The 25,508-nt window shown below is 52.4% G+C and overlaps 1 protein-coding gene and 1 long non-coding RNA gene across 5 annotated transcripts; one reads left to right on the forward strand and one right to left on the reverse strand.

Moving 5' to 3' along the window:
- The first annotated feature begins 263 nt into the window (after window positions 1-263).
- Window positions 264-23,795, forward strand: PIP5KL1 (phosphatidylinositol-4-phosphate 5-kinase like 1). Of its 4 annotated transcripts, none has more exons than XM_074973634.1 (11): window positions 264-619; window positions 7,058-7,194; window positions 9,067-9,261; window positions 10,561-10,611; window positions 11,136-11,290; window positions 12,760-12,884; window positions 13,435-13,469; window positions 13,585-13,640; window positions 14,300-14,412; window positions 16,694-16,856; window positions 17,616-23,795. In XM_074973634.1, exons 2-11 carry the CDS (start codon window positions 7,192-7,194, stop codon window positions 18,034-18,036), a joined length of 1,317 nt encoding a protein of 438 aa, XP_074829735.1. In that variant the 5' UTR covers window positions 264-619; window positions 7,058-7,191; the 3' UTR covers window positions 18,037-23,795. The 4 variants fall into 4 exon arrangements, with proteins under 4 accessions (XP_074829735.1, XP_074829736.1, XP_074829737.1 ...); XM_074973635.1 differs by lacking the exon at window positions 264-619 and adding an exon at window positions 1,269-2,443; XM_074973636.1 differs by lacking the exon at window positions 264-619 and adding an exon at window positions 4,653-4,671.
- Window positions 19,828-24,165, reverse strand: LOC141999833 (uncharacterized). Its single transcript, XR_012642092.1, has 3 exons — window positions 23,887-24,165; window positions 21,026-21,154; window positions 19,828-20,651 (listed from the first exon to the last, which is right to left on the reverse strand). It is a non-coding gene; the product is annotated as an uncharacterized LOC141999833 (long non-coding RNA).
- Between the last annotated feature and the right edge of the window lie 1,343 nt (window positions 24,166-25,508).

The raw sequence follows: 25,508 nt of genomic DNA on the forward strand, positions 1-25,508 counted from the left end.
TATAGGGTGAGAACGGCAAGATTCCAGCCAGAAGTTTCTATTTAGAGCCCTTAGGCAAAGGCACCCTCGCTGCACTGTGTACCCACTCTGCTGCCAATGCCCTCCCCGCAGCGGGCCAGTCTGCTGGGACTGACATCTTCCCTGGGCGGAATGGGCCCTGTGTCAGAGGTGGTGGGGGTTGGGCTAGTCCTAAATCCCTCCGTTTCCTTTCTACACCACCTATTGCTCCAGCTCTCTTGCTTCCCACTCAAGAGCTCTCCCGGTGCACTTCTCAGTCTGCTTTCTTCAACGCTTGGAAAGAGGAGAAACGGCAGCAGCTCCCATGAGTATGAGGTTACTCCACCCCTGGATGCTTTGGGGAAAAAAGGAAGCAAAAGCCTCATCTCTTAGCAACTCCAGGCATCTTTCCTAGCCTGCCTGCCCTGGAGCTGCTGCTGCTCCATTTCTTCCCGCCCACCTTCAGGAATCTGCTGCTTCCAGCTTCTACTCCCTGTGTCTTCTAACCCCAGCTACCCTAGGGTGCCACTGGAATAATCCCCAGGATTCTGCTTGCGTCACTGGAACAAGCCCAGGGACTCTCTCTCCCAAGCATTTTCACAGCAGAGGCTCACAGATAAGGGCAAGTATGAACCCAGTGTGGAGTCTGAACTGAGAGTGTGGGTGGCAGTGGCAGGATGGCCTGTCTGTCAAGAGAATGGTTCAGCTGTCCAATGGGTCTGGTGAGGAGGGGGAGGGACTGCGGGAGGCAGCCTGTCCTGGTGGAGCACAGGGCCCAGAGCCAGAGACGGCTGCGTGCCAGCGAGTGGTCCAGTTTAGTGTGAAATGTAGCCGATGAGGGGGATTCCCCGCTCTTCTCCCAGGAGCCTGCTGCCTTCTGCTCCCCCTGGAGTGCTTCTGCCAGGGTCTTCGCAGGTTACTCTGGCACAATGTGTTTAAAAGAGAAACCTCTGTCTCTCGCCAAAAGGGAAGGCAGTTTTTACCTCCTGAGATGTTCTAGAAGCTGCAGGGACGAAGGCTCACCATGGGTGAGGTGTCTGCTCCTTCCTCAAGCAGGAAGGAGCCCTGCCATGCTTGGGGCCACCAGCTACCCTGGGCATTGCAGATGTCTTTGGAGGAAAGCCTGAAACAGCTCACCAGGGCCAGTCAGTTGAGCTTTAGTCATAACAATGTTAACACCCTTATTGCTTTAGAAGAGTGGCAGAAGAAATGAACTCCCATGTCTACTGAGCAAGCCCACTGCGCTCTCTCCCAGCTCTATGCTCTCCGTGTGCGGCATGTGTTGAACAGAAGATGAGATTCTGGATTCCTTGTTGCCTGTTGCTTTCTTGCTTACCCTCGGCTTTCTCACCCTTCCTGCTAGGCTGTGGCCCAGCTGCTCAGTTTAATATCATCTTCTGGGACTTCCCCTGGCAAAGGCTGGATGAGGTAGGTGGAGCCTCAGAGCCCAGCAGAGGGAGAACTGCCGGGGTTGAGCTCTGTTGTGTTAATTTCAGTGGAATAAGTGGGCCCAGCGAGTCAAAAGGGTTAGAGTGACCCTGTCATTAACTAGCACTACCTAGTTAAACGCGGTTCAGGGTTTCAAAGACAGAGAGACCTCGGCCTTTTTAGTCCCATGACAAACACCCTCAAAAATTCATGTCAAAGTCTGGAGGTGTATTGATTGAGATACGCAAGAGAAGAAGAACGGAGAACAAAACACAAAGTATTTTCAAAGCAGAAAGGAGGGGTTCTGCAAAACAAACAATCCAAACTTACCAAAGTCCCTTTTTCAGAGAGGGTATCGCTGATATGGTATTACTGTACAGCAAATGAGAAATGATTGCTACTTTGGAAGGATCATTACTGAAGATGGAAGATGGGATGTCAGCACCAAACTAGCAAGAGCGGAAGAGACATTGTGGAGCAATAAACACCTGGTGAGAAGGGACATAAATCCGAAGACTAAATTCCGACTCTTAAAAGCTTACATTTGGTCTGTGTTAAATTACAGCTGTGAAATCCGGACATTCAAACAATTGATGATAAACTACAATCCTTCAAATAATGGGTCAGAAGAATTCTGAAAATTTCATGGCTAGACCATGTAACCAACAAAAAGGTACTGGAGATGATTGGAACTCAGCAAACCCTAGTTAGAGATTTTATGAAAAGAAAGATTTGATTTGCAGGGCACATTTTATGGGGTTCCGTGGGCAATGCATGTTTACAGGCACTGGAAGGGAAAGTTGATGGCAGAAGAACATGAGACAGAAAAAGAAGATATTGGATGGATAATGTGGTATCCTGGATGGATTAAAACAACTATTCATCCATCAAGAGATTAGCTGAAGATCGTATTGAATGGGCTACGCTGGTTGCACACTTGCAGTAATGGAGAGGCCACATAAGAAGATTGCTTAGTCTCTTATTTTTTCAAGCAATCTTTCTTAACGGGGAAGAAAGGGTTAGTTCTGTTGCTCAATGTTGAGTTGGCCCCTGTTAATGATGGTTACTTTTTCTGCTTTTGACAGCCAAGATACAGAAATGGAGGGGAGAAAGGATAGCAAGCATGGGGAAATGCAGCTTTTTGTTGACGTTCTCAGGATACACGGTAGTTAGTCAGTCATGGACAGATGCTTTGGGCTGGCAGATTCCAGGATCAGGTGAAAAGCCGAGAACGAGGACAGGAGGAAGATAGCAGCAATGGAAGGGAATACTCGAAGAAAGGGAAGCTACACACGAGATCCTGCTCTATCAGGCAGGGGTCTTCATTGGTCCAGGCAGCCTCACAGTGCGCTAGGCTGGAGGTCCCAATGTTCGAGGCTCACTAACGAAGGCAGAGTCTCTAGAGCAAAGCAGAGCTCTATTGACTTTTGCTTGAGGGAATCCCCCTATTCAGTTCCCCCAAAATCTCTTTAAAGGATCCCAAAGGGGGGTGATGGGTGACCACCAGTTAGACATAATATCCGACATGCCAGTTTTGGTCCATTAATCTCCGATTCCATTCTCCTCTAGTTTACCAGTCACAATCTTAACAGACCTCGGTTGGTGTCAGCAGATTAAGCCAGTCTTTGTGGCCCTTTTGTACCTTTCTCTGTCAGCATTTATTGTTCTAGATGATTGTCAAATGTGTGTGACCTTTCACCCGCTGTCTGCCAGTTGAGCTCACAATTGAGGGAGGCTTGCTACACCCCAATTATTACAACAGCTCCTGCAGTGGCACCCTCAAAGCAAGGGAGGGAGTCCCGTGCGAGGGGTGGAAAGTCCTGTCTCGCTCCTGGAAAGATGCCAACAAAAGAAGCAACCCCGGCCTCTTCCTCCTAAAGACCAAAGGGAAATGAAGGAAACTGGACCATTAAACTAGAGAAGCCAGGAGGAAAACCCCAAAGGGGACAGGTTGGTTGCGGAACCTGCACTTGCTTCAAGGGCGAAAGCAGGAGGATGGTGGGAGCTTCTCCCATGAGAGTTAGGGGACAGAGCTCCCCTGACACTTGTCAGGGGATGGCCAGGAGTAAATCCCAGGAAGGGCGAGTACCATCCAGGAGTGAGGCCTCAAGTCCTTTCCCCGCCCCACACTAGAGGCCCTAGGGCCCATGTCTCAGCTAAGCTGCCTCTTTGAAAGGGCTGTGGTTTTGCCCGGATTCCTGGCTTCTTGCCACACACAGGAAGACACGGGCTGTCACTGAAATGTGCTGACAAAGCCGGGCTGAGGCAGCTGCCTGGCTGGCTTCCACAGTGCCCTTTTTGTGGTGCTGCCCACCAGGGCCTTGTCTCCTCTCTGCTTGTTTCCCCCGGTTTCCCACTGTTTGGAGCTGACCTGTGGTAACGGCTGAGGGAGGTCGTGGTGTCCTGGCTGTATGTCACATAGATCTGCCCTGAGCAGGGGAGTCAGTGGATAGCATCATTCCCTCCACAATGCATCTTACTGCAGGGAATGCACCCCTGACACCCGCTTTGTCCCAACGCATGAGGGGCCGGAGCCCGTGGAGCTGTGTCCTGGCCCATGTTGCTGCAGATGCTATTCTTATTCATACAGTACAAAGGTATCCGGCAGCCTGGAAGAAAGGGGCTATTAGGGTGAATACCGTATGTGTTCTGCTCCAGGTATGCTGCCTGGGATTCTTGGCAGGATCTGCAGGGCATCGCACGGTCCCTCTCCTGGCCTTCAGGCTTCTGCACTTGGTTAGAGTCCCTCCTGCCTCCCCCACATGGATCTGGAAAGGGCTGTTCTTGAGATCAGAGCACAGAGCTGGGAGTCGGGATCTGGCTTCTATTCTCTGCTCTGGCACCAACTCACTGGATGACTTCAGGCAAGTCACTTCCCCCCTTGGGGCTTCAGCTCCCCCCAGTGCAAAGGTGTGAAATGGTTCCTTGCTCCTGGGCTGGAAAGTGCAGTACAGGGAATGGGGGTTATCTGACTGCCTGTCTTCCCCACAGGGTGAGGCGAGGACAGAGTTCCAGCCTCCATCAGGACCGTCCTGGTTGCTTTATTCTGCCCCGTGCCAATTGCTGCTCTGGGAGCTCTGGCCCAGTGCCGAGGAGTCAATGTCATTCTGGGCCTGACTTTCAGAGATGCTGAGCACCTGCAGTCCCGTCCCCCTCCCGATGTCGTTGGGAACTCCAGGGTTCTCAGTACTTCTGAAACTCAGGGCAATTGATTTCAAATGCTGGGCCAGGACTGAGCCTGCAAAGGTAGGTCCATTTACACCTCTCAATCCACAGCAGATCTCCCATCAATAACAATACAAGCAATCAGGAGAATGATGAGGGGTGGCTGGCCCAATGCTGGGAGGGTGGAGGATATGGCCCTAATGTGGTCACTAAACTTGTCATTCAGGGGGAGAAAAAAAAATCTCTTGGGTGCTGCAGCCTGCCCAGGGTTCAGCGGCACGTGACCTGCGTTGCTCGCACACTTGCAGTGGTTGCCCCAGGCAGCTGGTCACCCATGTTACATGAAAACCTGGCTCTGACCCTGTGGTAATTTGACTTAACACTTACGGCTGCATCCAGGCTGTTCACCTTCCTCCTAGAGCTGCTGTCCCAGGCTGGCTGCAGACTCAGGCAAACAGAACTGTGTCTGCTACACACCCATCACCTTTGGAAGATTTTCCTTGCAGCCATAAAGGCTCGAGATGCCCCCTGTTTCTTCATGGAAAACTTGCAGGGTGCTGCCCCTGAATCCCGGGTGAATACCTTGTGTGGGCAGGTGCAGAGCTCAGGGCTTGAAGGCCTCTGGTCTAATGGTTTGAGGGCAGAATTAGGAGCCTAGGTCTCTTGTGCTCAGAGCAGGACTCGGACAATGACTCCCCGGGTGACCCTGGGCAAGTGACTGCCCTGTTCTCTGCCTCAGTTTCCCCCAAACGGGGCTCCAGCTACCTGCTCTGCAGGGATGGGTGGGGATGAAGCCTGGGAAGGCGGCACGTGCTGAGGGCGGCTACACGTTGGCAGCTGTTAACCCTGCACCCTCTGGCAGGGCCAAGACCCACCCCCGCCGGGGGAGCGCAGGCCACGGTCTCCTCTGCCTTTCCCCCGCCCGCCGCCGCATTGCTGCCAACGGGGCCAGCTGCCGGCAGGCTGATGTCACCCGCTCCGCTCTGCAGCGGGCAGCCCTTGGGCAGCCGCCGCTGCCGCTGCGGCAGGGGGTCCGGGGCCGCCAGCCTCCGCCGCCGGGAGCCGGAGGGCGCCTGCTAGGGACAGGAGCGACGCAGCAGCCCGGGGGCTCGGGGAGGCGGCTGCGGGCTGGCGCGGGCGGGCAGTGATGTGGGGCGCGGCGGGGCCAGGCGGCGGGGCCCGCGGTTGCAGAGGACGCCCGCAGAGGTAGGTGCTGACACGGCCACGCCACCCCCCTCACTCCGGGGCAGAGCCCAGCGGGGCCCTGCGCTCACAGCCGGCGCCCCCTGCCCTTGCCCCGGACCCCCGGCTGAATGCCATGAGATCCCCGCTCCCGGGGTTCGGAAGGGGCGGGCCGCTACCCACCCTGCCCCCCAAACCGGCAGCAAGCTGTCTCTGGGCTGGGCTGTCCTCCCCCAGCCGGACGGGGAGCCCCGGGATCAGGCTCATTTCCTGCTGGGAGCGCTGCTACCGGGTCTGCCTTTCCCCCTGCCTCCCCCAGCACCCGGTGACTTCTTCAGAGCTCTTGGGGCAGGGACCAGCTTTTTGTACAGCGCCTAGCACCCCAGCGTCCTGGTCTCTGCCGGGGTGCCTGGGCCACTACTGGAATGCAGATGAATAGGCATCATCATGAGGAGAGTCTAAACTAGGATGTTCTGAGACCAAAGGGCTTGTCTGCCTAGGGAAACTGACCAGAGCAACTGTTGTGGAATAAGCTATTGTGCCACAGCGATTCCGGAATGGCTCCGTGTGTGGACATTCTATTCCGGAACGGTGACCATGCTCACAAAGCGCACGAGTCATTCCAGAACACAGGGACGGACTGCAGAATAGGGTCCCCATGGGGAGCCGTTCTGGAATAGCCCTTGTGCCCTCCCCCAGAAGGGGCCCATGGAGCCTCATCCTGAGAGGAGCTCTGGGAAGTCGTTAAGAAGATGGTCACAGTGATACATTGAAGCCAGCAGCGGCTCTCGCCCTGTTTCAATGAGAGCAGGCCCTATAGCTCTGTAATTTCCCCAAGTTTGCCTTCCTAAAATCGGACCGTCTTGAACTGTTGACTGCGTTAGTGCCAAGGCCTCCGCAAGTCCGTGGATTCTAGCTTTTCGACTCCTGTGCTCCATTAGGTAAAGTCTCTCGATGTCAGTCAGTCTGGGACTCACCCAGCACCTAACTCCCTTTGGAGTCTAGACTCGCCCTGTTTGGTCCCACTTCACTGCTGATCCCATCCAGCAGGCCAGTCAGAGCTCACTCAAGCCCATCTTCCTGCCACTGCTCTGCCCCAAGCAGTGATCTGTATTTTTACCTGGGTTCAGCTGTTGCTCCGCACACTGATTCATGCCCCCGGCAGTAAGGCAGCTGGTTTTTCATGTTGCACTCCCCACTTCATGCATGCGTGCTCCATCTAACTGTGCTTTGTCTGGTTGCTGCACTGACCGATCATTGCACCCTGTGCTCTTGCTTTGCACAGGCTGGTTCCCGCCAGCATGGACGGTGTGCCCCGTGGGCTACGGACTGGGGTTCGTTGGTAGGAATCCTTTGTGCCAGCAGCATCAGCAGGTAGCGTTCACTGTAGAGCTGAGGCCTGACATTCAGAGAGAAGCCATGGTGAGTCATATTGTATTTTATAGGAGTTCTCAAACTAGTCTACAGAGAGCTGACTGGTGACCTGCAGTGGTGCCTGGGAGATGGCATGTGACGACAGCCGGGAGGGAAGGTGCAGTGTTGATAAGTGCAAAGTAATGCACTTTGGAAAACATAATCCCAACGTTGGGTGTTTGAATTGAATAGCGATTTGCGATTGTCAGATGACAGGCTCATACGGAATTGATTTAATCGAGATTATCAATCAGAGATTGATACAGCTCTATATAGAATACACAAGGAACAGATGCTTTGCCACCCCCCTGTAGATGGTGAAGAGAAAGTAGTTGAGTCCCCTCCTCTGTACTGGAGGAATGCCGACAGTGTTTGTTCCCTATCTAACACCCCAAACCTATGTCCTTTTATAGTGTGTGAGACAAAGAAACTCCTTTTTTGGAGGGGAAAATATTTTCTCATAATTATTTTTACCATATGTTCTGTTTTCCTCATTACTAATGGAATTTCTTGGAATGTCATCCTCAGTTTACCTGACTGATGAGCAAAAAAGAATATCTAATCCAGTCATTATTACTAACAGCTGTGACTACTGACAGTGCTTAAATGATTTAAAAACACCTTTCAGTGGTGCATTATTTCATCCATTACAGAGCCCATCTGTCATAACAAGTATCCCGTATCAATCACCTCATTTTGTTTATAACATCCTTCTGTAGAAACTTTGTAGTAGTTGGTTGTGGGTGGGTGGGTGTGTCTCTTCCTGGGACATCTGGCCTATATTAATAAGATCAGGGTAAAAGATTATACGCATTTCATCACTGAGTTCATTGTCCCAGTGGATGGATCACTTGATGATGACCTGTTCCGTTCATTCCCCCTGAAGCACATGGCATTGACCACGGTCAGAAGACAGGACACTGGGCTAGATGGACCATTGATCTGACCCAGTCTGGCCGTTCTCATGTTCTTTGCCCATTAGGTTCAATTAAAGGACAAAGAACTTTTTAGTTTCAATATATATAGGACAATAAATATATAGATACACAAAATAAAAAGGCTTATGGTTAGCATATAAAAGAATTATGAGAGATTAACATACAAAAATGATAAAAAGTTAATATCTGCTAATACAACTATATGTACAAAATGATGGGGTCTAAATTAGCTGTTCCCACTCAAGCTGCAAACTGATATCCTAGTTCCTGTGTGCGCAATCAGGGAAACCCCTGTTACGCTACTGGGCTAACTCAGACCTGGCCATGTGACTCAGTGTCTTGGGCAGTAGCCTCTCTTGGCTGTAGCTGTTTTCCCTACATACAAGGGTTAAGTGCTCCTTCTAGGGAGTCTGACAGAGAGTGCTTGGTGCCCCCATCGGTTTTACTGAGGTGTGTGATTGTCCCTGGATTACAGCCCCCACTGGTGGCAGCCACTAGCGCCTTTCAGCAGAGCAATAACCACCATTCTGCCTGGCCTGCCTGGCTCTGACTCTTGCGTGCACACTGCTCCTGTCTCCGCGAGGACTAGGTGTTTGTCTCTTTCACCAGGAGTTCAAATGTTCTCCAGGGGCAAAATCCTGGCCTGCTTGAAGTCCATGGGAACTTTGGCATTGATGTCAGTGGGTCTGGGATCTCACTCAAGGACCAGAGGGAGTTTACTCCCCTTCAGCCCCCTGGTCCTTGCTGTTGTTCCTCTCTGAACTCCCCCTACTTTGCCAGTCATCCATCTTCCCTCAAACCTCTTCAAGCTCAGGTCCCATGCCCCTCACTGTCTGCTGGGAACAGGTTGGTTCTTCTCTGCCCAGGGGCTCCGGGGCTTCCCGTCTCCGGATGGAGCCCCGCTCTCTCCTCTGACTCCTCGACGGGGCCTTGTCCCCTGCAGATGGATGCCCCGGAGAGCACGAGGGGCCGGAGGTCTCTCACGCTGAAGCGCAGGTTCCTTTGGAAGCTCCGCCAGAAGTGGAAGCTCCTGGGCCTCTTTGAGATCAACGGGGAGCACGAGTTTTATGACCTGACCTGCATGCTGAAGGTGGGGCTCAGGGCCGCCATCCAAGAGGCCATTGACAACCCGCCTGCGGTGAGTACCTCCCGGGACAGGCTCATTCGCCTCCCCAGCTGCCCGACCATACGACGAGATTCCTACACGGCCTTCTCCCTCAGCACGGGGCTACCAGTGGGTGTGCTGCTGTAGCAAAGGTGTGCAGCCTCCTAAGTGCTCCCGTCATGATCCCATTCTCCTCCCTCCTGTCTCCCCGCAGTCAAGGAGCCCCAAGTGCTTTGCATCCCCCTGACACTGAGAGGGGAAGGGCCGGGCCCAGGTCCCAGGGCGAGGCAGCCAGGCAGCCCCCTACTCTAAGAACTAGGCTGTGCTCCCTCTTTGGAGAACGCTGATGAACTGATGTGAAATTCGGCCCTGGCCGGCCCAGCCAAACTGGTGGCTCAAATGCACTGCCTCGCTAGCAGCCCGGCGCAGCTCTGCACAGGTGATCAGAGCAAACTCCTGACTGACAAGAACAAAGGGGCCCCTCTCCTGCTGGAGGGAGAACAGGCTGCTCTGTAGGGGACTCCCTGCCCCTTGCCCCCAGGGATGGGGGTAGCTAGTGATCTGTGTCATGCGCACACCAACTCAAGCTCAGGGTTGGCCCCCATCCCAGCATTCCCATGACCCCCCCAGGACTCACTGGACATTATGTGGAGTGAGCCAGCCTCTTGGTGGTACTCCATGAACTTCCCTGCATATTCCAGACCAGAGTGACTGAGACGGGACTCCGGCCCTACACAGGGGCTAACAGGGCGGGCATAGCTTCATAGAGAGAGCCAGAGGACAATAGGCCTTTACTGAAAGGCCTGAATAATAATAAGAGACCTGCTAGATCAGGGGCTGCAAGAAGCGTTGCCCTTAGCAAATGGAGAAGTCTGTGCCAGGGGGCTGAGATCCTGCAATGATGGGAACCAGAGAAGCATGAGGTGGGTAGATGGGGGTGGCCTATCCCTGCTGAGGAAATCCTGACCTCCTGTGGCAGGATGGTGACAGCTGGCTAGCAGTGAGGAGAAGGGGTTCAAAAAGACAGGAATAACCCTGTCCCGCATCAGTTCCATCCACAGCACTGGGGCAGAGCAGGGGAAAGAGATGGGGAGAGATGGGGCATGCCTGGGGCTGGGGTGAGCCCAGAGGCCGGTGTACTCCCTTTAGTTGCCATCATGTTTCTTGCAGTCCCCACACTCCCAGGCCGATTTCCCTTCCCCCTCCCTCCCCCCAAATCATTTCGTATTTGCTTTCTGGAAGGCCCATTGGGAAGGTCGGCGAAGCAGCGAACGTGAATGGGGAGAAGTCCCCTTGCGGTGCACTCACTCTCTGTCTCTCTCTCCTTGCCAGGATGCCCTGAGTGACGCAGACTGCAAGGCCGTGCTGAAGCAGGCCCATGAGGTAGGAACTCACCACAGCAGGGAAAAAGCACAGGCCCCGGCCAGAGGCTTTGGTACACCAGGCCCAGTTCACTAACACGGACCTGTCGCAGGATCCCTGAGCCACCCTCTAACCCCTACACTGTAGCCGCACACCCTAACCATACAGCTATCCCCAGGGTCCATCAGAGCTGCAGATAGCCAAGCACCCCCCCTATTTCTGTACCTCCCACCCACATCCATACCTATCCATACCGTCACGTATACATACATATGCAGAGGCACATCCATACAACCTCCACCAATCACCTGTGCTGACTCTCTAGTCCAACAGTAGCCATGTCTGCGTTCTGTAGCTTTGAGGGAGGACCGAGACGCTGTTGCTATTCCCAGCTCCCTGTGGGCCAGCTGCTAGCAGTTGTTCCCCCGCCTCTCCAGCTGACTGGGGGAGGTGGGGTGAAAGCACTTGGCAGCCTGGCATGTGTGCCGGGTAGCATGGTGCAGTAGAACCTGGTCTCACCTCTTGCTCCTCCCGGGTCGCTGCAGGGCTTTGAGATGCGTACGTACGGTGGCCCGGCCTTTGCTTACTTCAGGCACTTGCTGGGCATGTCGGAGAAGGAATACCAGCTGTCCCTGTCCTCCGGGAGCTCCTACCTGCAGTTCATCAGCAACTCCAAGAGCAAGGCCGACTTCTTCCTGACGTGAGTCTTCCCATGGGTGCAGAGAGAGGTCTGCGCTCTCTGAGAGCTCAATGATCTAGGTCAGTGGTTTTCAGCCTTTTTTCATTTGCGGACCCGTACAAAATTTTGAATGGAGCTGCAGACCCCTTTGGAAATCTTAGACATGGTCTGCGGACCCCAGGTTGAAAACCACTCCTCTAGGTGATCAATGACAGCCAATTTAACCTCAGGTACTCCCGCCTAACACCTACTGATATCCACAGGAAGAGAGGTGAACGTCTGAAGGCAGAATTTGGCCTAAGATCTATTTGTACCGTGCCTTTCAGAACTAACTGCCTAAGTGAACCAGCAATCAAGAAGATAACTTACTACTGACTAGAAAGATCTGTCGTGATCAGAGAGCACCCAGCAGCTGACCCATGTAACAACCAGCACGAATACGCTGCCTCTGCTATAATGTAGGCCAGAGGGTTGGGACCCCAAAGTGGGTCGCGATCCCGTTTTAATGGGGTCGCCAAGGCTGGCGTTAGATTTTCTGGGGATTGGGGCCCAAGCCCAAGGCCCACCACCTGGGGCCAAAGCATGAGGACTTCAGCCCTTAGTGGAGGGGCTCAGAGTTACAGGTCCCCTGCCTGGGGCTGAAGCCCTTGGGATTCGTCTTTGCTCCCCTACATCCAGGACTGCAAGGCTTGGGCTTTGATCTCCCCAGCCAGGACAGTGGGGCTCGGGCAGGCTCAGGTCTCCCCCCTCCTTGGTCATGGCACAATGAAGTTTGAGAACCCCTGATATAGGGCACTGTAGTACCCCTCTATGGCTTGTGTGTGCAGATGCAATGGGTGCGTGATGCTGTGTGCACTTGGCTGTAACGGGAGGGAGAGAGGATGGATCTGTGTTTTGTTAGACTTGCGTAGGTACCCAATATGTTCGGGTGTGTAAGTGTGTGTTGCATTTTGGCATGACCTGGTGGATATGTCCGACCATGGACAGTGTGGGTAATTGCATGGGTTTGGGGAGGGGAGGCTACCCATTTATTGGGTGGGAGATCATGCTTGTGTTTTGTTCCCTGCTCTGCGGTGGTTTCCGTGTGTGACTGGGAGGCTATCCGTATTTTTGGACAGCGTATGTCCCGGTGTGTGGGTAAGGATAAAGTATTGGGGGTGCTGATCAGAACCGTTCGTGTCTGATATTCACTAGCAAGGGGCAATTCCTCATAGCAGCAGTCAGGATGCTTTTGCTCTTCTGCTCTGCCGTGTCCTGGCGATGCTAAGAAGGGAGACGGGTCACCTGTGTGTCTTCATGGCAAAACTCAAAATGTTCGGTTATTGCTGCTGTGGGGGGAGAGGTGGACACACAGTGTGCAGATGTTGGGCATATAGGAACATACCTGGGGAGATGAGTGTGTCCTGGGTCTGATCAGGACATGAGGACTCTCGCTTACCCCTATCCCCATCAACAGCCCGGGGGTAACTCTCAGCCTCCTCATGCTGTAGGAACAACAAATGCTTCTTCCTGAAGACTCAGAGTAAGAGAGAGATCCGGTTCCTCCTCTCCAACCTGCCCAAATACATCCAGCACCTTGAGAGATACCCCCACTCCCTCCTCGTCAAGTTCCTGGGTAAGAACCACCTTCGACATGCTGCGGGGAAAGACTGAGGCTCCATAAACGCCAGGGAGAACAGTCCGGCCTGGGACAGTACCTAACAGAGAGGAGATGGTGGGACATGGCACCTGGGAGACATGGCCTAGGACCTTCTGAGGGGGAACCTCACCTCGCCTATCCCCTGTGATTCTGCTTGAGCCAAGTCACTATTGAGGGTACCAGAAGTCAAGGCTGCCAAGTGAGGATCTAACAGGCTTTTGCTGGGCAGTGTATCAAGAACCACTGGGTTCCAGCCTGAGAAGGGACCTTGTCTATAGCAGGTGGCTCTAAGCCCTGCTCTCAACCAGTCTGGCCTGTCCTCCTCCTTGCTAGCCATACCTGGGTACAGCCTGTTTGGCTGCAACCATGCTTAAGATTTTTGAAACCCAGGTTGCAAGGCCCTTGTACCCTGGACACAGTACTCAGTGTCCCTGCTGGTTAGTGGGGGTGTCAGAGCCACCAGCGGGCCAGACTGCCAATCGTGGTCTGTGTTCTCTGAACTTTCCCCTTGTCTCCTCCCTTCCAGGGGTTCACAGCATCATCGTGGCTCAGGAGAAGAAGGTAGGTTCCATCTGCCTGTCGGAGTCCGTGTCACGTGCCACCAGCCCCATCTTTGGCACAGCCAACTCCATCTCTGTGCCGGTTTCCATCAAGTCTCTTCTTCTCTCTCCTCTAGAAATACTTCATCATCATGCAGAGCGTGTTCTATCCCGACGAGAGAATCCTTGAACGGTGAGTTACAGGCCCATGCGGTTAGAGGGGTCATGGCTCTGGGATCAGAGGGATTTGTACAGTCCTCTCCTCTCTGGAATAATGTCCTGCCTTTGTGGCTGTCTGCCCCTCTGCAACGTGTGTGTCACCACTGCCCACTAGCGAAGGGAATGTCAGACCTGCTCCCATGTGTGTTGTTCCTTTGCCCTCTCATAGCTGCAGCTGCGAGTTTACAAACTCTGATATCGCACAAGCAACCCTGATAAAACGTGGGTGATCATGTCACCCTCTAGTGGCTGCAGACTGCGAGGGATATGAACCTACTGATGAGCATGAATATTTCATGGGAAAATTACTGAGCACTGAACCCTTTTCAAAGTCCATGGGCATAACCCCTTTGCATAGGGTGATCAGACAGCAAGTGTGAAAAATCAGGACGGGGGTGGGGGTAATAGGCTTCTATATAAGAAAAAGACTCAAATATCGGGACTGTCCCTATAAAATTGGGACATCTGGTCACCCTACCTTTGCACTCTCAGATGGTGCAGCCCAATGAGAGACTTTCCTCCCCCTTCTGACCCACGGCTGCGATGGGCTCTCTTGTATGTCATGCCTAGGGTGTGGTGCAGAAAGGGTTAAACAGGGGTTCAGGAATCGCCTATCCTAATTGCCATGTGCAGGTACGACATTAAAGGGTGTCAGGTGAATCGCTGGACGGAGCCCGCCCCTGGGGGCAGCCAAGTCATCGTGGTGCTGAAGGATCTCAACTTCGAAGGAAATTCCATCCACTTGGGTGAGTACTTCACTGGCCAAGGAAGGCCTGGGGAGGCAGGGCGACCCGCTGGGACACCCACCCACTTCATACTGTCCAGCCGTCTGCCATTCAATCCACCCACCATCCAGCCTCTGTCTCTATCCATCTACCACACCCCGCTTAGCTAAAACTCCTCATTACATAGGTCCCAATCTGGAAGGTTGTGAATTAATCATAGGCTGATGGGAGAAAGAGAGAGAGAGAGGAAAGAGAATGACCCAGCTTAGCGCTGGAGAAAGATGCAGGATCCATGTATCCAGAGGCCTAAGTGCTCTATTCACCAAAAAGGTACGACATCCCCTCCCGCAGCCACCTTGCCAAAGTGCCTCACACCTGAGCTGAAGGCAGCCACCTCTAGGGAGAAACCAGTAATTCAGTCTGTGTCCCTGTTCACTCCTGGCCTCACTGCTGAGGCCGCCAGCGTGGGAAGCCCATTGGTGGTGTGAGCTGGTTTTATGACATGGATGCCGACTTGCTGGGAAGTGGACGGAACTTCCTGTCGGAATGACCGTAACCGCCCCTCGGATCCTGGCTGTTTAGCTCAAGCTATAGGGATTTGGGGGTTACGGCTGCGATTCCTGGTTCCATCCCCAGGTGTCAGCCAAGATGGCAGATGTCCTGCTACCCCGTGATGATGGGGTAATTGTTAGGGCTGTGGCCCAGCAAACCCCAAAGGCACTAGGAGCACACCGGGTGTACCGTGACTTGGAGGCAGGCTCCGAAGACACTTTAGATGCTAGGCAGACACTGAGACACTGGGCTAAAGGAAGGGGTATTTTACTAGGACTAGCAAAAGGGGAAAGTGGCTTAAATGCTTGCAATTTAAGGTAAACCAAAAGTGGTTTGTATGTGGGCCTGTGGGGGTGGGGGGTAGTTCAATAGAGGGTCAGGGCTCCTCTGCCTGGTGCCTCTCCAGCCCCGTTTCTGCTGGAGGTGGGTTTCCAGGCCAGGATCAGCTAGTGGTGTGTCTCCTTGGAACCTCTCTGCCCACGTTCCCAAGCTCCATTGCTTCTCCACAGCTTCTGCGCAGACCAGACCCTGGTTGCACATGTGGTTCCCTGGCTCCTGCCCCAGCTGGTTCTTCCCATGATTCCCCGACACCTTCCGCTGCATTCAGCCTCCCTGCTGCTCCTGGTTTGCCATGCAGCTGCCGCTCCCCCGCAGCGAGGGTCAGGGTCTCCCATAGGGTTTCTATCCCCTTCTCCTATTGGCCAGGATGTGCCTGTGTGTCCACCCTGCAGGGTTGTAGATCGGTGCAGAGAGGCTGGATGGAAATGGTGGTGTCCTGCTTAGCCCATTCATCACCATGCTGATGATGATAATGATCCTTGGCTCATGTCAGGCACTTTTCCGTCCCTAGAGCTCCAAGCAATCTGCAGAGGAGGGTCAGAATCATGAGGGGTGGGAAAACTGAGGCACAGAGACTGGGCAGTGACTTCCCTGAAGTCAGCATGAAGGACCTTCTATTTATTTGTCTCCTCCAAGGCTCAGCCCATTGGCTCTGGGTGATCACATGTGTCGTCCCCCCCCAGACCATATCTGCACCACCCACCTCTTTCTTCAGCTTGCCAGCTAAGTTCCATGCTGATGGAACCACATGAGACAGACAGTCCCGGAGCACAGTGAGGTGGAGCCTGTCCAAGCACTTGGCTGCATGTGCCTCTGCTTGCTCTGAGCCGCTGCTTTAGCTCATCAGGCAGACGCTTGGGCCTCTGGGCTCCTGCAAAGCCTGTGAGTGGCCTGTATCTAGCCCTGCTGCTCCATGGCCAGCAGGCAGGTGGCTGTGTGCAGTATGGAGTCTGGGTCCCAAGCCAGCTACAAGCTGGGCACCCCAGTAACCCTCCCATTCAGTACTCCCCGAACTAGCAGCCATCCTCCCCCTCTGCACGGCCATCCACTCTGCCCTCACTCATTCCCTTGTGATCGCCCTGTGATCTTTGCTGTCACTTGATTTCTCTCTCCGCTCTGTGTGTCTCCTTCCACTGACTCACTTCTGCTGCCTGGCCTCCAGTTGCACTCATCTCTCCTCCACAAGCAGCTGTTTCTCCTCCAGCTGCAGCTTCTTCTACTCCTGATCCTGCTACATCAGAACTGTCTGTCACCCCTGCCCAAGGCCCCATCTGCTTGGCCCCCTGCAGAACATTGCCCCTCCCACTCCCAGGCTAACTGTCCTTGCTTATCTCCCATCCCTGCTCAGACCTTCCCCTCCCTGGCCCGGGCTCTCACTCATGTCTGTCAGCCTCTCCACTCTCTCCTGCAGGTCAGCAGCGCTCCTGGCTCCTATGCCAAATGCAGGTGGACACACAGTTCCTGAAGGAGCTGAACGTGCTGGATTACAGCCTGCTGGTGGCATTTCAGGCCCTGCATGCAGACGAAAAGGGCCAGAACCTGTCCTTCGCAGACATCATCTTCAGGACCACCAAGTGAGTGATCAGCCTCCTGCAGAGAACACTCAGCACAGAGGGGGAGCGCGTTGCCACTTTCACAGCCAGCCCTCTGCTCCTCCTGCAGCTCTGGCTGCTTGGGGGCAAGCAGCAGACACGACAGGCTCTGCCCCCAGCTACCACACTGCTTGGGGTGAGCCTGCAGAGTGCCTGAAGCCCAGCGTCCCCGGGAGGGCAGAGACCCCACAGGAATGTAGTTGGACTCAGCATCGCAGGCCCTGATTCTCAGTCACAGCATTCCTCCTTTGTGGCCAAACTGGAGGATGAGGCAAAGGGGATGTTAAGACCCTGGTGTCAGTCCCAGCAGCCTCAGAGCTGCTCTACCTTTCACTCTTTCCCTCAGGTGCTTAGGAGCCCTAGGAAGCAGAGAACAGCTATAATCTCTGGCCATGCCCTTCCCTTCCATGCTCTGCCCCTGGCCTGCTCCTGACATATCTCCTGCACCTGGGGCTCGGAGCAGCCTAGCACAGAGCCCTTAACCTAGCTGTATGCTGCCCTCTCCTCTGGGGAAGGGTCTCAGGGACCCTTTCCCCTGCCAAGTGGCATAAAGGGCTTTAGTGTAACTGAGAATCAGGCCCACAATCCATGACCGTAGGTGACTGAACCTTAGGAGCCTGTGAGCCTCCAAGGAACCAAGTCAACGGGGAAGCTGCAGACCAGCTGCCGGTTCCTATCACTTTGATCTGGGGTGTCCCCAAGATCTCACCCATTCCTTGTCCTGGCCTTTCCCTGCTACAGGTCCTTGAGCAATCCCGAGAGCTCCCTGCTCACCTCCATGTCAGGGATCATGGATGAAGAGTCTGACATTGTGGTGTCTGAGATGGTAGGAGAAGTCGACCTCTACCGACTGCGTGAGCTGAACTCTGGGGTGCAGGATGTCAGCTTCCAAAGCAGCGCCAAGCCTGACCATGATCTGGCCTACATCCTGGCCCAGAACCGACGCTTGCTGCCCAGATGCAGGAGCCCTCTGCACTTGCTTGATGGCCCGGAGCTCCGCTACTTCATGGGCATCATTGACCTGTTCACCGTGTACAGCTTCCCCAAGAGGCTCGAGCACCTGTGGAAATGCATCCGGTACCGGGGACAGACCTTCTCCACCGTCAGCCCCTCAGATTACGCCAGACGCCTCTGCCAGTGGGTGGAATCACACACTGTATGAGTGGGGCCCTGCACTGGGGCTGAAACTGATGGCAGCTTCCCAGACAGCCCCACTCTCACGCTGGGAGAGTTACAAGCCCACAGACAGTGCTGCAAGCTGCCTGCTGCTGATCTCCTGCACCACCAGGGGGCAGCCTCAAGGCAGCACTGCCGCTGTGTTACTGGAATGCTGCGGAAGGACCAGTCCCAGCATCCTGAGAGCCGGTTTCTGGCATCAGAACTGAAGAGTCGGAGGGGCCGTGACCCTGCGGGCAGCAACTGTCCTGCAGCGTGCTGTGGGGATGGGGTTCAATGTCGGTGCTGCAAGTGTCCAAGGAACACAGTAAATGGGGAATCTGTGAACCAGCTGCCAGTTTGCATTGCTCCCACGTGGGGTGTCTCTGGGTGTGCCGGGTTGGATCACAGAAACCCCCTCGGGCCTGCCACCTGATGTCCTGGGACCACCTCTGAGCCCGTTTTCCCTGGCAGCTTGGGACTTCAGTACCTTGCCTGGTTGTGCCAGACACGCTAGCCTGCTACTAACACAGACCCAGGTCTGAACCACGTCCTCCAAAAGCTGCAGGCTTAACTGAAAACAACTTAAGAAGTGCTCCTTTCTCCCACTCCCAGACCCCCAGCTCCCAATGGGATCCAAACCCCAAATAAATCCGTTTTACTCTGTATAAAGCTTATACAGGGTAAACTCATAAACTGTTCACCCTCTAACACTGATAGGGAGATATGCACAGCTGTTTGCTTCCCCAGGAATTAATACCTGCTCTGGGTTCATTAATAAGTAAAAAGTGATTTTATTAAATATAAAAAGTAGGATTTAAGTGGTTCCAAGTAATGACAGACAGAACAAAGTAAATGACCAAGCAAAATAAAGCAAAAACTTGCAAGTCTAAGCCTACTACAGTAAGAAACTAAATGCAGGTAAATCTCACCCTCAGAGATGTTCCAATAAGCTTCTTTTACAGACAAGAGTCACTCCTAGTCAGGGTCCAGCAATCACTCACACCCGTGTAAAAAGAAAAGGAGGACTTGTGGCACCTTAGAGACTAACACATTTATTTGAGCATAAGCTTTCGCGAGCTACAGCTGTATTTATGCTCAAATAAATTTGTTAGTCTCTAAGGTGCCACAAGTACTCCTTTTCTTTTTGCGAATACAGACTAATGCGGCTGCTACTCTGAAACCTGTCACACCCCTGTAGTTACTATCCTTTGTTCCAGTTTCTTTCAGGCATCTCTTTGGGGTGGAGAGGCTATCTCTTGAGCCAGCTGAAGACAAAATGGAGGGGATTCCAGGGGTTTATATAGTCTCTCTCTTGTGCGTGGAAACGCTTCTCTCCCCCTGTGTAGAATCATAGCTACAAGATGGAGTTTTGGAGTCACATGGGCATTTCACATGTCCATGCATGACTCAGTTCTCTACAGGCCATCGCCATTGCCCGTATGTTAGCCCGAACTGTTCCCAGGAAAGCTCAGATGTGGACTGGCATCTATCAAGATCCATTGTTAGCCAAGTACTCCCAATTACTTGAATAACCCCTTCACACTATGTTGACCAAATCTGCCTTAGATTCTTTCTACAGCAAACACTTCAAATACAAGCATAGAGCCAACACTCATAACTTCAGATATAAAAATGATACATGCATACAAATAGGCTGTATACATGGAGTAGAACATAACCTTTGCAAAGATATTGTTACATGGCATATGTAGCATAAAACATATTCCAGTTATGTCATATTTACACTCATAAGCATATTTCTATAAAGCATTATGGGGTGCAACATCATAGCCGGTTTGTATCTTGGGTGGTGAAATAGCCCCACCAAAATCCATTCATGGTCCCCAGATCCTCTCTTGGGATGACGATGGGACAGGAGATGTGGATGGACGGAAAGGGACGGCCTGATCTCCCCCGACTGCTGGTGCCATTTCGATCCCATATGAACCCTACTAAGGGCCGCTGGAGCAAAACCCCATCTCCACAGGCACCAGTCTGGGGTTCAAAAGGCACTTGCTGAACCAGAAGCATGCTGGGAAGCTAATGACAGACTCAACAGCCAGTTCCAGTTTGTGCACTGAAGTAGCACGGAGGGTAGCCAGAACCTGCATCCTCATCCTAGCCCCATCAGTCCTATGCCCTGAGCTATCCCCACGGTGGACTGTCTGTGATCTAGGGCTAGCTCCTGAAAACCTACCCTCCCTGCTCTCTGAAGCCACTGTCCTAGTGCTGGATTGGTTTTGATTGAGGGCTACGCTCCCTGACTATCTCTAAAGCTGGGCTGTGGGTGATTACAGCGTCACAGCAAAGCTGCGCTCTCCTTGTGTTAGCTTGTCTGGGCGTAGGGAAGTCAGGAGGCTGTCTACCGTTACCCCAAGTTTGGGGCCCTGAGAATGCTCTTTGAGTGGTGACTCTCCGGCTTGGCTTCCTGTGAACGCCCTGTTGAGTCAGTGCAGCTGTTGTGATGGTCACGCATGAACCGGGGCCTAGCTGCTGTTTGTGTGTTGACATTTGGACTCCCTGTAGCCTCACGGCAGGAATCAGAAATCCCATCCAGCAGCTGTCGAACCTGGTGTTGGCAATGCCGATTGAGGGAAAAAACCACTGGGATTGCCCAATCTGCAGGGGAAAACATGGTTGTTTAAAAAAAAAAAAACCCACAAAGCTTTGGCCTCAGAGACCTCAGAGCCCAACCAGAGACTTGTTGGGGGGTCAGTGAAAAGGAAAAGAATAAATGGCAGGGGGTGGGGAGCTCTTAATGAAAAGAAATAATTTTAAAGCAGGGATTCCTTCCTGCGGTCACCCAAGAGGATGCAGCTTCCTGGTTTTGTCCAGCAGAGCAATTCCCTATTTGAACATTGACACCTGACACAAGCCAAAAAAAAAAAAGTCCAAAGAGCAACTGCATGAAAGAGACAAGGTAGGGGAAGGGGCAGCGCAGTCTAGCATGGCGCTGAGCGTCAGGACTCCTGGGTTCTCTCTCTGGCACTGACCTTGGGCTAAATCACATCTTGCTGTGCCTCAGTTTCACCATCTACCGCATGGGGATAAACAGATTCATCGGCTTTCCCGTGGGTGGGGTGAGGCTTCATTCATGAATGTCAGCAAAACGCATTCAGCTCCTGGGATTAAAGGCGTGACGTAAGAGCTTGTCTACACACAGAAGTTACATCAGTTGAACTTGAATCACTTTATTTGTATTATGGGTAACACCTAGGAGTCCTCATGAACCAGCCACTGTGCCAGGTGCTGTACAAACAGAATAAAAAGATGGTCCCTTCCCCAAAGAGCTTATAATTCCGATGCATCTTTGTATTTGGACACACTTATACTGCATCTGGTTTGTAGTGCTTTATAAGTGGCATAATCCAGTTTATAGCCTGTGGCACAAGCTAAACTGCTATAAACCAGGTTTAAACTAATATAAGCGGCACAAAGGTACACCAGTTTAACCAAAGTGATATCAAATCGCACCTCTAGTTTTATAGGTACAACTTTGTATAGAACTGGCCTGAGTGCAAAGTATTATCCTTTTCCCTTAAGTGATGATTTTAGGCAATGGAAAGAGGATAGGTGTGGGTGCAGGTGTGTGTGTGGGGTGTGGTTTGAGATCCTCATTTGATCTGATGATGCATCCATTAAGTGCAGATAAGCTGTGTCATCTTCTCTGTGTTTCCTGAACTGCTCTTCACATTGCAAATTCTGAAGGCAACTCAGGGAGGAAAAGGAACAAACAAACAAACAAATCAGACACTCTGTCTTCTCATAACTGCTCCGGGCTACTGCAGATGACTAAGCAAGGAACCATGGCAAAGTCAAATCTTCCACCACAATGTGCCTATTTCTGTCTAGAAAGAAAAAGGAAGCTGAACTGGCTTTCAAGCGACCTTAAAAATCTACTAAGAATCCCCTCCAGAGAGTGACTGCCTTTCAAAAATGATTTAAATTAACGAAATTAGCTGGTTAGGGCTCAATCTTATCTTCTTACATGCCCCAAATCCAGCAGGAGTCAGTGGACCATCTTGTGGGGACATCTCAGACAAGCTATCAAGAGGGAAGATGGTCTTGTGGTTACAGCCCAGGACTGAACTGCGACAGACCTACTGCAAACTTTCCTGTGCACCTTGGACAAATCATTTTGCCTCTCTGGGCCTCAGTTTCCCCATCTGCAATATGGGGACAATAATAACTCACCTACTTCACAGATACAGAGTGAGGCTAATGTCACTGGGCCAGTGGTGAATTTGGCCTATGAATTTTTATGCAGCATTGTGAGGTCCTTGCATGGAAAACACTAGAGAAAAACAAGTTTTATTAGAAAATGCACCAGGGTACAATTCTTCTGGTCCTGTGGGACCAGACTAGAGGACCTAACCGGGCTTTCCCACCTCTAATTCCAATGGGCCCAGAGCATTTTTAAACCCATTTTGACAGAGAAGCATAATACTGTTATCTGGTTCCACAAGGGAACAATAACTCCTGGCTTTTAGTCCCCTCTGGCTGTGCCTCTGGGCCAAGCGAGGCTGAATGCTCCCAATATTCACAAATCCTTTCTCAACAGCTCCCAGTGACCCAGGCTGCACGTCACACAGATGAAGGCTGACAGGGCTGCCCAAGCATTGACCAAGTAGATGTTAATTTCTCTCCCCACCCCCGCCCATTCAGCCTTTACAGAGAATAGTCTCAGCTACATGCTGCATTGGCAGGGCTGCGGCATGCTAATACTGGGTGAGACCCACTCTGAAATGGCCTCTGCATATGGCTATGCAAATAGTGCAGAAGAAAACTATCCAATAAAGATCTCAAGCCCCCAACTCATTTGTGCGAACTAGGGAAAGGGATTTACTGGAGCAGCAGGATCTGGAGCTTCCATTGTCTAAGTGTGTCAGTCCAGCTGATGGCTTCTGTGAGCTAAATTGACAGAGTCATTAACCAATTTATTGGGAGTGGTCCCAATCCCTCCGGCCTTACTCGGATAAAACCCTCAATGAAAGTCATAGCAAGTGAGTAAAAAGGCTTCAGGATTTAGCCCAGGAATCATAATCGTGTGTATAAACTCCTACACAGACACACTCCCTGCCAAGGCACAGGGTGCTGTATGGCTGAAAGAATATTTTTGCAATGCAAACAGGCACAGGCCAAGAGCTTCAGCTGGTGTCCATCAGTGTAGCCTGCTGAAGTTAATGCCGAGACATTGATATGGATAATCCAGAGTTACTTTTAGGCTTGGCAGAATTCAATTTTTATTTTTTTATAAATTTGCTGGATAATATCAATGTTTATTTTTAAGCACTTTTTTAATTTTATTGATTTAAATCTTCACAGTTGTGGGACAGTGATTATTTAATGACAGTGGATGTTGAGATTCAAAAAGACAAAGCATTAAAACCCAAATTGTCAACAGCACATGGCAAAAATATACAAAGTATAGATCCTTAAATCAAACTGTAATAAGTTCTCAAGCAGCATTTTTGTTACTTTGACTGTCTGAAAATTTTTGATCATCATCGATGGAAATATGTTTTCAGTGTGTGTGTGGTGGGGGGGTTGAAATTGACATTTATTGACATTTACTGATAAAAATCGAATCCTTCAAAGCCTAGTTTTGTTACACAGGAGGCAAAATTTCTAAGGCCGCATGCATCAGGGCATAAACCACTCACTGATGGAGATTATGAAGAAACATCCCCTCCTGGCATAACTGTCCATTATGGCGTATCTTGCACCTTCGTCTGATACTTCTGAGCACTGTTGTACTGAATACCAGATTAGATGGACTGCTGGTCTGATCTGGAGTGGCAGTTCCTTTGATCGTATTTAAACTGAAAGTATTTTAAATACACAGTTCACTTACCCATTTGTGCTCTTTCTTTACTTTCTGAATTTCTCAGCATGGCCAATGGAAATTAATGAAGTCAGTTTCCGTTTTGTTTGTGCAGTGGTACTGTCAGGTTTGGCTTGCTGGGGAAGGCTTATGTGGGGAGAAGGAGGGGGAGGGTAAGGTACTTTGCAAGTGCCAGGGACTGGTGGGATGGCATTCAGTGCCACAGGAGAGGAGTTTGGTAGGATACTAGGGAAGAGAAGCTGGTACTGGAGGAGGAGGAGAAGAGAGTGGTCAAAGATGGGGTGTAGCTTTGGAGGTGGCCAGTGGGAGTGGGGGGGTTGACACCAGAGGGAATATCGGGGGGACTGGTATGGGGGGCACTGATACCAGTGGAGTATTGGTCTCAAAGGGGGGATCAATACAAGAGGGGAGGTTGAAATTGGGGGAGAGGTATCGATGTTCGCGGTGGGGTTGGCATCAGAGGGGTAGGTCTCAGGGGGACAATATCAGGGAGGATTGGTATCGGAGGAGGGGGTATCAAAGCCAGTGGGGGGTTGGGATCAGAAGGAGACAATATTGGGGGGCATATCGATTCCATTGGGGGGGGTTGGTATTGGAGGGGGGATGGAATCGATGTTGGTGTGGAGGGGGTTGGTATTGGGGAAGAGGTATTGGAGGAGGGGGTTGATAACAGGGTGGTATCAGGGGGTTGGTGCTGGGGGAGGTGTCGGAGGAGGAGGTTGGTATCGGGGGGTTGGTGTCAGGAGAGAGGTATGGGAGGAGAGGGTTGGTATCAGGTGGACGATATTGGGGGTTTATATCGGGGAGATGGTATCAGGGGTTGGTAATGGATGGGAGGAGGGGGTTGATGCTGGGGGGTCAGTGCCTGGGGTTGGTACCGGGGGGACTGTATTGGGGGGCTGGTATCGGGAGGTTGGTGTTGGGGGGAGGTATCAGAGGAGCAGGTTGGTATTGGGGGTTGGTATCGGGGGATGGTATCAGATGAGGGGGTTGGTATTGAGGGGGTGATAACGGGGAGAGGTATTGGAGGAGGAGGATGGTACTGGGGCATTGGTATTGGGGAGACAGTATCAGATGAGGGGGTTGGCAAGGGGGGTGGTATTAGCAGGAGAGGTATTGGAGGAGGGGGATGGTATTGGGGGTTGGTATTGGGGATGGTATCAGACGAGAGGGTTGGTATGGGGGGGGCGGTAGCATCCGGGCAGAGGTATCAGAGGAGGGGGATAGTATTGGGGGGATGGTATCAGATGAGGGGTTGGTGTTCGGGGGGTGGTATCTGGGGAGAGGTATGGGAGGAGGGGTTGGTGTGTGGGGGGAGGAAGTTTGGGGGGTGGCTCGGTACCGAAGAAGTGTTTGGTGTGGAGGGGGGAGTATCAGAGGGGTTGGTAGAGGGGGGAAGGTATCAGAGGGCTGGTGTCGGGGGTGGTACGGGGAGGCAGGGGGAAGTGTTGGTGTCTGGGTCGGGGGGAGGTATCAGAGTGTTGGGGGCAAGGGGTGGTAGGGTGGAGTGTTGGGGGCAGTAGGGGGTTATTGGAGTGTTGGTGTCGGGGGGGCGGCAGGGGGGAGTGTTGGGGCGGTGGGGGGGGCGGTAGTGGGGTATCTGAGAGTTGGGGCGGGGGGAGGTATCGGAG

This window comes from Natator depressus, chromosome 16 (genome assembly GCF_965152275.1).
Source record: "Natator depressus isolate rNatDep1 chromosome 16, rNatDep2.hap1, whole genome shotgun sequence".
Classification (NCBI taxonomy): Eukaryota; Metazoa; Chordata; order Testudines; family Cheloniidae; genus Natator; species Natator depressus.

Bases quoted from the DNA above. Each gene is read 5' to 3' on its own strand.
- PIP5KL1 (XM_074973634.1), top strand. The intron at 12,885-13,434 runs GTAAGAACCACC...CCTCCCTTCCAG, and splicing joins CCTCCTCGTCAAGTTCCTGG to GGGTTCACAGCATCATCGTG. The intron at 16,857-17,615 runs GTGAGTGATCAG...TCCCTGCTACAG, and splicing joins ATCATCTTCAGGACCACCAA to GTCCTTGAGCAATCCCGAGA.